The 10,254-nt window shown below is 46.7% G+C and overlaps 2 protein-coding genes across 2 annotated transcripts; one reads left to right on the top strand and one right to left on the bottom strand.

Annotated features, from left to right (window-relative positions):
• Window positions 1-2,859: 2,859 nt before the first annotated feature.
• On the bottom strand, window positions 2,860-7,625 carry PHALS_11026 (mitotic spindle assembly checkpoint protein; the record flags this gene model as incomplete). The annotated part of the gene is made up of 15 exons (XM_024726550.1): window positions 2,860-3,294; window positions 3,370-4,131; window positions 4,208-4,598; window positions 4,660-4,753; window positions 4,848-5,055; window positions 5,126-5,218; window positions 5,278-6,010; window positions 6,070-6,155; window positions 6,213-6,329; window positions 6,391-6,582; window positions 6,651-6,710; window positions 6,780-7,109; window positions 7,191-7,270; window positions 7,324-7,444; window positions 7,536-7,625. The coding sequence occupies 15 exons, from the start codon at window positions 7,623-7,625 to the stop codon at window positions 2,860-2,862; spliced, it is 3,792 nt and encodes a 1,263-aa protein (XP_024577216.1).
• A 267-nt stretch (window positions 7,626-7,892) lies between these two features.
• Window positions 7,893-9,363, top strand: PHALS_11027 (Dynactin, subunit p62; the record flags this gene model as incomplete). The annotated part of the gene is made up of 4 exons (XM_024726551.1): window positions 7,893-8,518; window positions 8,597-8,915; window positions 8,984-9,145; window positions 9,217-9,363. The coding sequence occupies 4 exons, from the start codon at window positions 7,893-7,895 to the stop codon at window positions 9,361-9,363; spliced, it is 1,254 nt and encodes a 417-aa protein (XP_024577217.1).
• Between the last annotated feature and the right edge of the window lie 891 nt (window positions 9,364-10,254).

Here is a 10,254-nt window from a genome sequence, read left to right on the forward strand (position 1 = left end):
GCTCTCGCTAAAGCGCTTTTGTCTCCTAGCAGAGGTGGGTTCATGACTCGCCAAAGCACCACCAACAAACGTGCGCGTAGCGCCCAAGTTCGTCGAACTCCAATCACTCCATGGCTCGTGGTGTTCCAACCATGCCATTCCTAGGATGAGGTCATACCTTGCAACCAAGTCTAAGACTAGACAGCGTTCCACGCTATCAAAGTCGAGAAACTTGACTCCGAGGTCCACAGGGACCTTTGGGACCGTGACACGCGTCCCCGTCGCTAAGCAAACAGTGACGAAGTCACCCAACCGCGATTTCAGCGCCTCAGCATACAGCTGACTTCCCTCCATCGTGGAGCGTCGATCATAATTGCCCGACGCCCCAGATTTGATGAGGATCTTCTATGGCTTCTCGAAGCCCATTACGGTCGCCTCCACAACTAGCGAACCCGGCTTGCACATAAGTTCCGTGTTTTAGAGCACGGAGCTTTTCGGAGATGGGCCCTGTTGACCAATGCCTCTCTGAGGCTCAATAGAACTCAGTTCGTCCCCAGTAGGGCGCCCCGCGCCTACTGGGTGGAGTTGTTTTCCCGCGACGAACAGACTTGTAGGCGTTGGGGCGATGGTTCGAAGCACCTTGACGCGCCTTGCCCAAGGGGCAACCATTCCGCAGGTGACGGGTGTCTCCACCGATAAAACACCGTCGAATGTTGTATGCTGTATGCTGCCCTGCAGCTCGGAGCTCTACTCCCTCGCCCTCAGCATAGCCGAGATCCATGGACATAGGCCCGCTCGATGAGCTGTTGAGTGAGCATTCCAACCAAGTCGTGCCGATTTTTAAATTGAATTCAGCATTCAATGCCACATTCACCACCCCTTCGAATGAGGACTGATGTACACGGAAGACTTCCATTCTGGCCACGCCAGTGCGTAGGCCTTCCATAAAGACGGTCACTGTGACCGATTCCGGGAGGGGATCTGCTGCCATCCCGGCAATGAGAGTTCGCATCTCTTGGACAAAGCCCACCAATTCCTTGTTGCCCTTTCGGTCGGCAAGGAAACGCAATCACCAGCGATACGCCTGATTAGGCGGCGAGAACACTCGTGAGAGCTGCAGTTTCAGCTCCGCCCAGGAGGGAAACGCAACTTCGACCGAAGTGCCGCACGTCAGTGCCCAGTCTCGCGCTCGACCACCGAGCTTTGAGATGGCTAGTGCCACGCGCTGTTGCTCGATCTGGAGCATGGCGGATGCGATTGCCATCTCGACCTCTCTCACCCAGAGTAGGAGATTCTCTCCATCTTCCCCTCAAAGACCTTAACGCTCATCATGAGCGGCTTATGTCGGGGGAACTCATCCGTCACCGACGGCGGCGTCACAGACGCAAACGATGCAGACATCTTCTGCTGCAGGTGCTCTAGCAGCGCGTTTTCTTAGCTCGAAAACGCCTCTAGATGCGCACCGATTGCCTCGGGGCCGTGTGCCACAAGGTGTTGCACGCCCTCAGGGCCAAGCAAGGACATCTGCTTATTAAAGCCGTCCTGCATACCCTGGGGCAAAGAGAAAAATTCCTGAGGAATAGTCGAAACGACTTAGGTGTAGGTTGACTACAAGTGCTACCAAGTGCAGCGGGGCTGCCGTAGCCTTGCGCATGAGGAAGCGTCTTTACGTCACCGACCTTTCGTTCTATACAAGAACCAAGTAAGATTGCAGCGGATCGCAATCCGCTGCCTCTAAAAGTACTTAAAAGCCTTACCAAGGCTAACGAACTTCTGTTCAAAATCGAAACTGATTCTTATTTATATTTTTATCCTAATGTTAAAAGTTTCGATTTTCCTAAATATACTAAATATATATAGTAATATCTAAATACATCCATAGGTACTGGCTACCTAGCCCCGTCCCGTATTCCTGTTTGGGTGTGTGGTCACATTATGCCCATCTCGTGTTACACGCACGAACCCCTGTTATTAGGGTTCGTGTTACCCCACATTGAGGTTGTGGTACACGTGGGGTGACAGCCACACGCCAAGCAAGTCCTGGATATACGATAATAAAAAATCAGTAACAGCTTGCATAGAATTAGTTCTAGACATATACACTCTTGGCACACCGGAGCTAATTAAGTACTTAGTCATTTTCGGTGGTGTAGGAAACAAACCCAATCTTTTTGCGCTGTATACGTGAGCTCTCTGAGTCAAAGCTTTCTTTGTGCAAGGAACATAGCTATTTCGATGCACATCCTACAAGTTTGTATCTTTTGTACCATCATCACGCTTTTCAAAAAGCCCCACGCTCTTCCAGAAAAGAAGATCTGTGACTTATTTTGTGAGATGTATTGTGAAACGGGGTTTAACAAACCCTAATAACAAGGGAGGTGAACACGAGATGTTCATAATGTGATCACACACCCAAACAAGAATACGGGACGGGGCTAGTTAGATTTTACTATATTTAGGAAAATCTAAACTTTTAATATTAGAATAAAAATATAAATAAGAATCAGTTTCGATTTTTGACTCTGTACCTTGGTTAAGGTTTAAGTACTTTTGGAGGCAGCGGATTGCGATCCGCAACACTCGTACTTGGTTTTTGTAAGGTCGGTGACCTAAAGACGCTTCCTCAAGCGCAAAGCTACGGCAGCCCCGCTGCATATTGGGTATAATTAATGTACTTTGCATCGAAGAACAACTAAGTAATGACAAGGAGCTGCTTGCAACACATTATGCCCTAGTCAAGTTAACAATGTGTTTGCTTTGCTCTCATCACAATGCATATATTGTGGCCTAGTCATATTTGTAAATCTTGAACAGCAAGAAAGTCCCTTATATCAATGACGAGAAAATTGTATTTATTTACAACAGTTGTCTGAGCAGCAATTAGCTAAAGTCAATTCCCTGGGCAAGAGGAAGCTCTTTGCTGTAGTTAATGGTGCAAGTTGAACGACGCATGTACTGCTTCCACGCATCGCTGCCCGACTCACGACCACCGCCGGTTTCCTTCTCGCCGCCAAATGCTCCACCAATTTCAGCACCACTAGGTCCAATGTTAATGTTGACAATACCACAATCTGACCCCAAAGGACCTGTCCACTTGAATATTGCTGCCTGATCTTTTGTAAATAGAGACGATGAGAGACCTTGCGGGACATCGTTGTTCAATTGGATCGCCTCGTCAAGTGACTTGAATTTCAATGCGTAAAGAATTGGCGCAAAAATCTCCTTCTGAACAATTTTCGCGTCATGGCCAATCGAAACGATAGTCGGCTCCACAAAATAGCCTTCTCCTTCAATCTTTTTTCCACCGGTCAAAATCTAAGCAGCAAACGGACTAGAGGTGTGAGAACTCATATGACAACACAAACTTTAGATATGCTTAAATGGACTCACGTGGCCTCCTTGCGTTTGAATAGTCTTGATACCGTCAAGATAATTTTTCACAGCCTGCAGATTGTGCAGGGGGCCGCATAGGACGCCGTTCTCCAAAGGGTTTCCAACTTTTATATTCTGGTATGCAGCTACAAGACGTTCAAGAAATTCGTCGTGGATGTCTTCATGGAGAAAGAGACGGCGAAGTGACGTACAACGCTGGCCAGCTGTTCCCACAGCCGAAAACAGCGTTGCACGAAGTGCCATCTCCAAATTCGCATTCTTATCCACGATCATGGCGTTATTACCGCCCAGCTCTAAAATAGTCTTGCCAAAACGAGACGATACAACCTTATTTACGTGGCGGCCCACCTTTGTCGATCCTGTGAACGACACCAGCTCTATTCTTTTGTCAGCAAGGATCTCCTCGCCCACTTCCGCACCACTCCCGCAAATCAACGAAGCGACGGCACCCGAGTGACCGTTGCGCTCCAGTACATCAGCAATAATTTTGGCACAAGCCACAGATGTGAGCGACAACGACTCCGATGGCTTCCATATCTGCGTATTACCACACACAAGACTCAAAGCCGCGTTCCAAAATAACACCGCGCAGGGGAAGTTAAATGCTGTAACAATGGCCACGTGGCCTTTCAGAGGGTTGTAACGCTCCATCATGAAGTGACCAGGACGCTCCGAAGGAATTACCGATCCATTCAACGCGCGGCTAAGTCCCACAGCAAAGTCACATATGTCAATTGCCTCTTGTACCTCACCGACGCCCTAAAAAGCAAATTAGTATAGAGACAGAGGTAATGAGCCGTTAGCGACATCACGAAAACTTCAACAAACGACAAACCTCCACGTAAATTTTGCCCATTTCAAGAGCGATAAGCTTGCCCAGCGCGTCACGCTTGTTGCGAAGCTCCTCTCCAATCTGACGCACGATCTCTCCGCGTCTGGGAGCGGGTAACTCGCACCACTGAGGCTTGATATCGTTCATGGCAGCCACAACCTCTTGGTAATCAGCCTTGTTCCCACCTCGTACACTGGCGATGGGCTGGCCATCAAAGGGGTTGACCGACGTATATACGGTGCCATTGCCGAACCACTGTCCGTTGAACACACCGTAATTCTCCGCTTGAATACCCAGCTCCGATAGAAATGGAAACTGCGCGAGGTGTCCTGATGATACGGAAAAATGGCGATGCGACAGATGCACTAGTGCGTACACGGATCGGGTGGGCTTACTACAAGGGAAGCGAATCATCGCTAAGCAGTGATGATTTTTTATGTGAGCCTTCAGCTAACTTCAATAAGGATTCGTGTGGCGCACATTGTGTCTGTGCTACCCGAAATTTTAAACAGAACACATTGCTGGAATTAAGATTAGCTTTTGTGCTAGCTGCCCTGAAAGGTTTGTTTTTCGAACAAGTGTAGCGTCAGCGTAGACAGAAAAGCCGGAAACGACCGACAAGTCGTCAGATATGCAAACACACGATGATTGATTTGCGCGCAAAACTCGCTGTCCAGTAATTCGAGCGACCCATTCTCCTCCATGCGTACCAGCAGTTCGTCTTCATCGTGCTCAGCGTACACTGAGCGCAGGCGGAGCAGCTCCATTCCGTTGTGCTTTCTCAAGTCCACCTTGTAGCCTGTTAGCAAGTAAACTGCCTCTCGGTACTGCCGTATTTGGTCTCCAAACACCTGCATCACAATAGGCAAATATTTTAGTATCATTCTCACCTTACAGCTTATGGCGTTTGTGTGAAAAAACCTGCTTCAGCCGGTGATTTAGTTTCTTGAGACCTTCCACTGTATCATATGACGTTGTAGTAGTAAGGTTGTCTTCGCCAGGTATACTAAGAGGCTATACAAATACGTGAGCAAGAAGACATATAGACGGCTGGTCGCGATAAAGGAACTAACCTCGGTGAGATCTCCGTCTGTGAATTGGTTCAGTCTTGCACGAAGCGTCTTTATCTCTTGACGTAACTTGTCGACATCACTAGCCTTAGCCTTGCTTTCAAGTAGCTCGCGTGTCGGATTTACAGATAAATGCACAATCTTTGTTGTCTCTACATTAAATTCACCTCTGCCAAGCCGCTTCTCGAATGCTGCCAGCTCCATCTCAGCCTTTTCAAGATGCTTTGCCAGCTTTCCATTTTCTTGCTTCGTGTTGGCCAGCACTTTTTCCAGTCTCTCAATTCGCGCTTCATATTTTTTGATAGCAGCTGGTGTCGCCATCAACTTCTGTGAAAATTCCATTCCCTTAATTAGTTCTTGCGACTGCTTTAACGAAGACCTCAGCAAAGCAATGCGCTGTGTTGAGAGCTCACTTGTCTTCTGGTCATCGACATCCTTGCCATAAGTTTCAAGAATTTCTATCAGCTCTGCGTTTAATTTACGTAGATGAGATACAACATCATTGGAACCATTCATCTTCTCCTGACACTCAGCCAGCTGCATTTCGAACTTAGCGCACTTGTTGCCCACTGTAAGTAAGTCACTTTGAAGTTTTTCACACTGTTTTTCCAGCCGCCGCAGTTGTATATCCGTATTATTTTTCTGCTCTAGAAGAATTTCAAAAGCATTCTGACGCGCTTTATACAGCTCAACAACTGCAGCTGCCGGTCGGCTTTTCAAGTCATCAAGAGTCACGCTACCTTGGTATGGACAAAAGCGAAAAGTTACCAACAAATCGCATATTTGTCAACGCACATGCCCCTACTTTTGGCTTCCGCCACGATTGGTTCAAAGTATCTTTGAAACTCGTTGTGGACTTCTTCTAGAAGCAGTGCACTCTCCTGTACAAGGAAGGTGGAGGGTTACGTGATTGCGAAAGCCGTAATAATCGAACGTACGATTTGTTTGAGTGATTTGGCATTTCTTGCTTCACTTTGCTGAAGCTTTTGCGTCGTCTGATAAAGCCTTTCTTGCAGAATTGAGGAAGATCGAGAAGCCTCAATTAAGTTTTTCAGCTTTTCCGAAATTGAAGGATTAACACTATGTACCACGTCACAGACCACCGTGTATACGCACCTCGGTCTTCAATCTGCGCTCTGACGCTTGAAGCTGCATAATATGTTCATTTAAATCGCGAATGTTTCGGGCGTTTTTTAACGTTTCTTGAGCACCAAGCAAGCTAGAAGCAAAATGTTCGGCCTCCATGCTCTTTTCCTTAAGTTGGGTTTCTAGCAGGCGAATCTTTGATTCAAAAATGTTGTCCTCCATCTGAGGAATATCTGATCATAAAGTTGCAAAGAACACGCAAGCAAAAAGAGCGCCGACCCAGCACTAACCTGCGAGGAAGTCGATGAGGAGTCTTGAGCAGCCGTCAACTCATCTTGCAAAATCTGAATCTGTACATGACACAGTCAGCATTATGCTTTCATGTTAGAAGCGCGATTCGCCCCCGTTAAAATACGCACTTTCATTGCCGACTGTTTCGTCTGCGAGCGCAATTCGCTGCTTGCTGCAAGCGCCTTTTCCTTCCACTCGTTTAGTTTTCCTTCAAAAAGTCGCAATTGTGCCTCCAGTTCAACAATTTTCTTTTCCAACATAAGCTTTTCCGCTGAATGTTCGTTTGTCATAGATTTCAATTCTGCCAGTGTGTCTTCCTCCTCCCTAACAGCAAATTGTAGTTGGCGCCGAAGTTGATCCAGTTGCAGGTCTCTTTCCCTCAGCTCGATTTGGTGACGCTGCGAATTAGTGTCCTGCTGAATTTTAAGCATCTGAATTTCCCGCTTGAGCTCCTCGTTCTAATTGCCGAAAAAGTTGTTAGTATCAGCCTTTTGTCAATTACATAGCTGCAAGAGGGATCGTCACTGCCATCATTGCACCTTAGTAATCGCAAAACTTTCGATTTCGAGCCGCTGTCGCTTGCATTTTCTCGCGCTGTCATCTTCCTCCACCTGTGTTGCTATAAATTCGTTATTGCCAGTCTCGGGGCCTCTTCTTTCCTATCATCCATACCTTCTCGTCGTTCGAAATCGACATCCTTCACACGCTCTTGTAGACCTTGCGCAATCTCTAGGGTAAAAGAATTGTGTTTTTTATCCGGTGTACGCATGTCGTCGAAAAGAACGCTTTTTGACTGTAAAAGAGGCGTCAGTTTGCTCGTGTCATGATAACAATGATGATTATGTGAGACAGTAAATGCTTTTCGCGACCGGGTTCAATCTTACATCTTCTATGAAGAATTTTTGCGTTGTATCCTTGGGAATTGGTGAGCACAGGAATGACGACGACAATGATTTCTGTTTGCCTTCAGCCATCGCTCAACGCTGCGTAGATTTCTTAACAAGTTATGTTCGTGCAACATTAATTAGGGCGACATTGGAGAAACCTTATCAGCTTTTCCAAAGAATTTAATGAGCTCCAACTTAGAGGATGTCTGCGTGCGCTATGCGTGCAAATGCGGACACTTTAGCCCCGTGAGCTCTCTTTTCTACAGCGAAACATGCGAGAAGCTGGTGTGTCGCCTGCCAAGGTGTAGTGTAAAAGAGTTTGAATCCTTCTATTGTGGAAATCTGCTGGTAAACATGCCGTCGAAGGAGGCGTCTATGTACCAGAATCGCTCGAGCCGATGCTTTAGCTGCCCTACGTGCGCGACAGCACTGTCCACAGCGTTTCAAGAGAGTAATCAGCAATACTTTTTTTTGTGTGCGCACTGCCGCTGGGACTCGCTAGAGCTGGGGCTGGTTGATGACGACCCGGACGCGCTGATTATGATGGCTATCACTCGAGAACGTCAAGCGGTTCATGAGGATATGTATCAAGCTTTACACTCGCACTTCACAATGCTTTCGGGCTCGTTGGTGGATGTTAAGATTGCTGGCGTGATGTCGTCAAACTCTGGGACTACATTCGGACGCAGCACCTCTCTACAAATGCTTGCGGACTCAATGAAGAACATACAGCGAGAGCATCGCATGAAAAAGTTTAAACTGCAAAGGTTGGCGGAAATGGGAGGGTGGAAGTACGATCAGGCGCTAGAAAAGGAGCAGGAGAGAACAGAATGGCTGATGCAGCAGAGCCGCGAACATCAATGGCCAGAGCTAAAGCGTCAGCTTGCAGAGCTGCAGGCTTTAGGGACTGTGTGGGACGAAACTTCACCAAAAAAGACACGGGAGATGTTAGAAATATTTTCACAAAGATGTGATATGGGGTGTGTGTCGACGCTGCATCAGCGACTGCATAATCCTTTAAATCAGTCTCGTGATGCTGATAAGCTCCCTCCGTCTAGGCCACTGCTGCGAGCGAAGCGCGCTTGGCGATGTGTTGAGTCCATCAAGCGTGGAACAGCAGGCATCCTTGTAAAGCCCCAAATAAGTCCCATGAGTGGTGACAGCTCATTGCCGGTGTCGTCGTCTTGGTTTAAAAAAGCCAACCTAGCCACACACTACGTACCTATTGTTACGTTTCAGCGATTGCCTTACCACACTGGAAATGCAGGATGTTATGAATGTATTCTCCTGATCGAAAACCCATTAGACGATGCCATTCGCATCACTTTTCGTCCCGCGACCTTTGAAGCTGATGAAGGTATTTTCTTGAATGGACAGGTACATGATACTGTGATGATGTATATGATGATAGCTGTGCGCGTGAATTTTTAACTATTTATGTAAAGGCTGTATTACAGGATTCGACTCCAATTATTATTGGGCCCTACGAAGATCCAAATCTTGCGGATGCTTTTATCGACGAGAAGCGTACTGTCGATGCATACGGTAACAAGAACAATGAAATGCTGCTTCAATCTACCCGAAATCTAATCAAGATCAAGTTTCCAGTAAGTCAGATCGATGTAGTATTACTTTATCTGGTTATCCTGACTTCTTTTTTTAATTATGTCAATTGAAGCTCGTTGTAAAACCTGCTAGCTCAAATTTCAGTATCTCTGCACTATTCATCATGGACACAGAAAAATTCGACGAAGACGCGAATGAAGTGATTGAAAAATCACGTTTGAGTGTCCCTGTCGTGATTACAGCCCCGATACCGCAATAAGTGTTAAAGCTGAGTCAGAGAGCAAGTCCTTCCAGTTTTGCCTTTAATGGCAGAGCACTCCGACTCTGATACAGTGAAAAATATATAGCGGTTGAGCCACATAATTATAAATGTTACAATAGAAAATCTAACACGGTCAGCATGTAGCTGTATCGCCCAAAAATACGATACGGTCGGAAAATTGATTTCATCTAACACCTGATTTGTATTGGGCTTGTTGCAGTGTAAGTAATATGCAGGAATGGATCACATTGCTGGCCGCCCCTCATTCAACAACTTGGCTCTATTACTTGGTCTCGGATTAGCGCAATCAATCTGTCTGGAACGCCCTAGTACGACGCACGTAGGCGCTTTCTTGTCGATATACTATTAGCTCTACTAGCGGTTGCGCTTTCTTAGTGGGGGAGGTTGATGCATACTTTCCCAATGTTTGCATCTGATTGAAGTAAGCCTCTTACAAACTCGTCACAGTGACGGTGTCGACGGCCTCGACGGCAACGAAAATCATCAACAGACAGGTTCACATACTATTCATTATGTGTTACAGCACAAACTGATGCCAACGACCTGACGCGGCCATTGTCGAGGCACAGTAGCTCGAAGTTCTCGATTGTTTCAGTAAGTGAAGGTCTTAGAAGTTTCTGACGGCGGGCCGAATGTCTCGATCAGGACAAGTCCAAAGTGATTTGGTAGATCCTAAGGCTCGGTCATTAAATACCTGGCGAAAGTCGGGCCATAATGAGGATGATATTTCGTGTCATGTGACTATGAGCTGTTGTATAGCAATATTGGGACGTCGCGCATTGATGAGGCTGTTGATATATGGATGGTAGAAGAGCAACTGATGTATTAGAACCAAGGCATTCTCCCTGCACTAGCTCCTAGAATATG

This window comes from Plasmopara halstedii (assembly GCF_900000015.1).
Source record: "Plasmopara halstedii genome assembly, contig: Scaffold_525, whole genome shotgun sequence".
NCBI classification, from domain to species: domain Eukaryota; phylum Oomycota; class Peronosporomycetes; order Peronosporales; family Peronosporaceae; genus Plasmopara; species Plasmopara halstedii.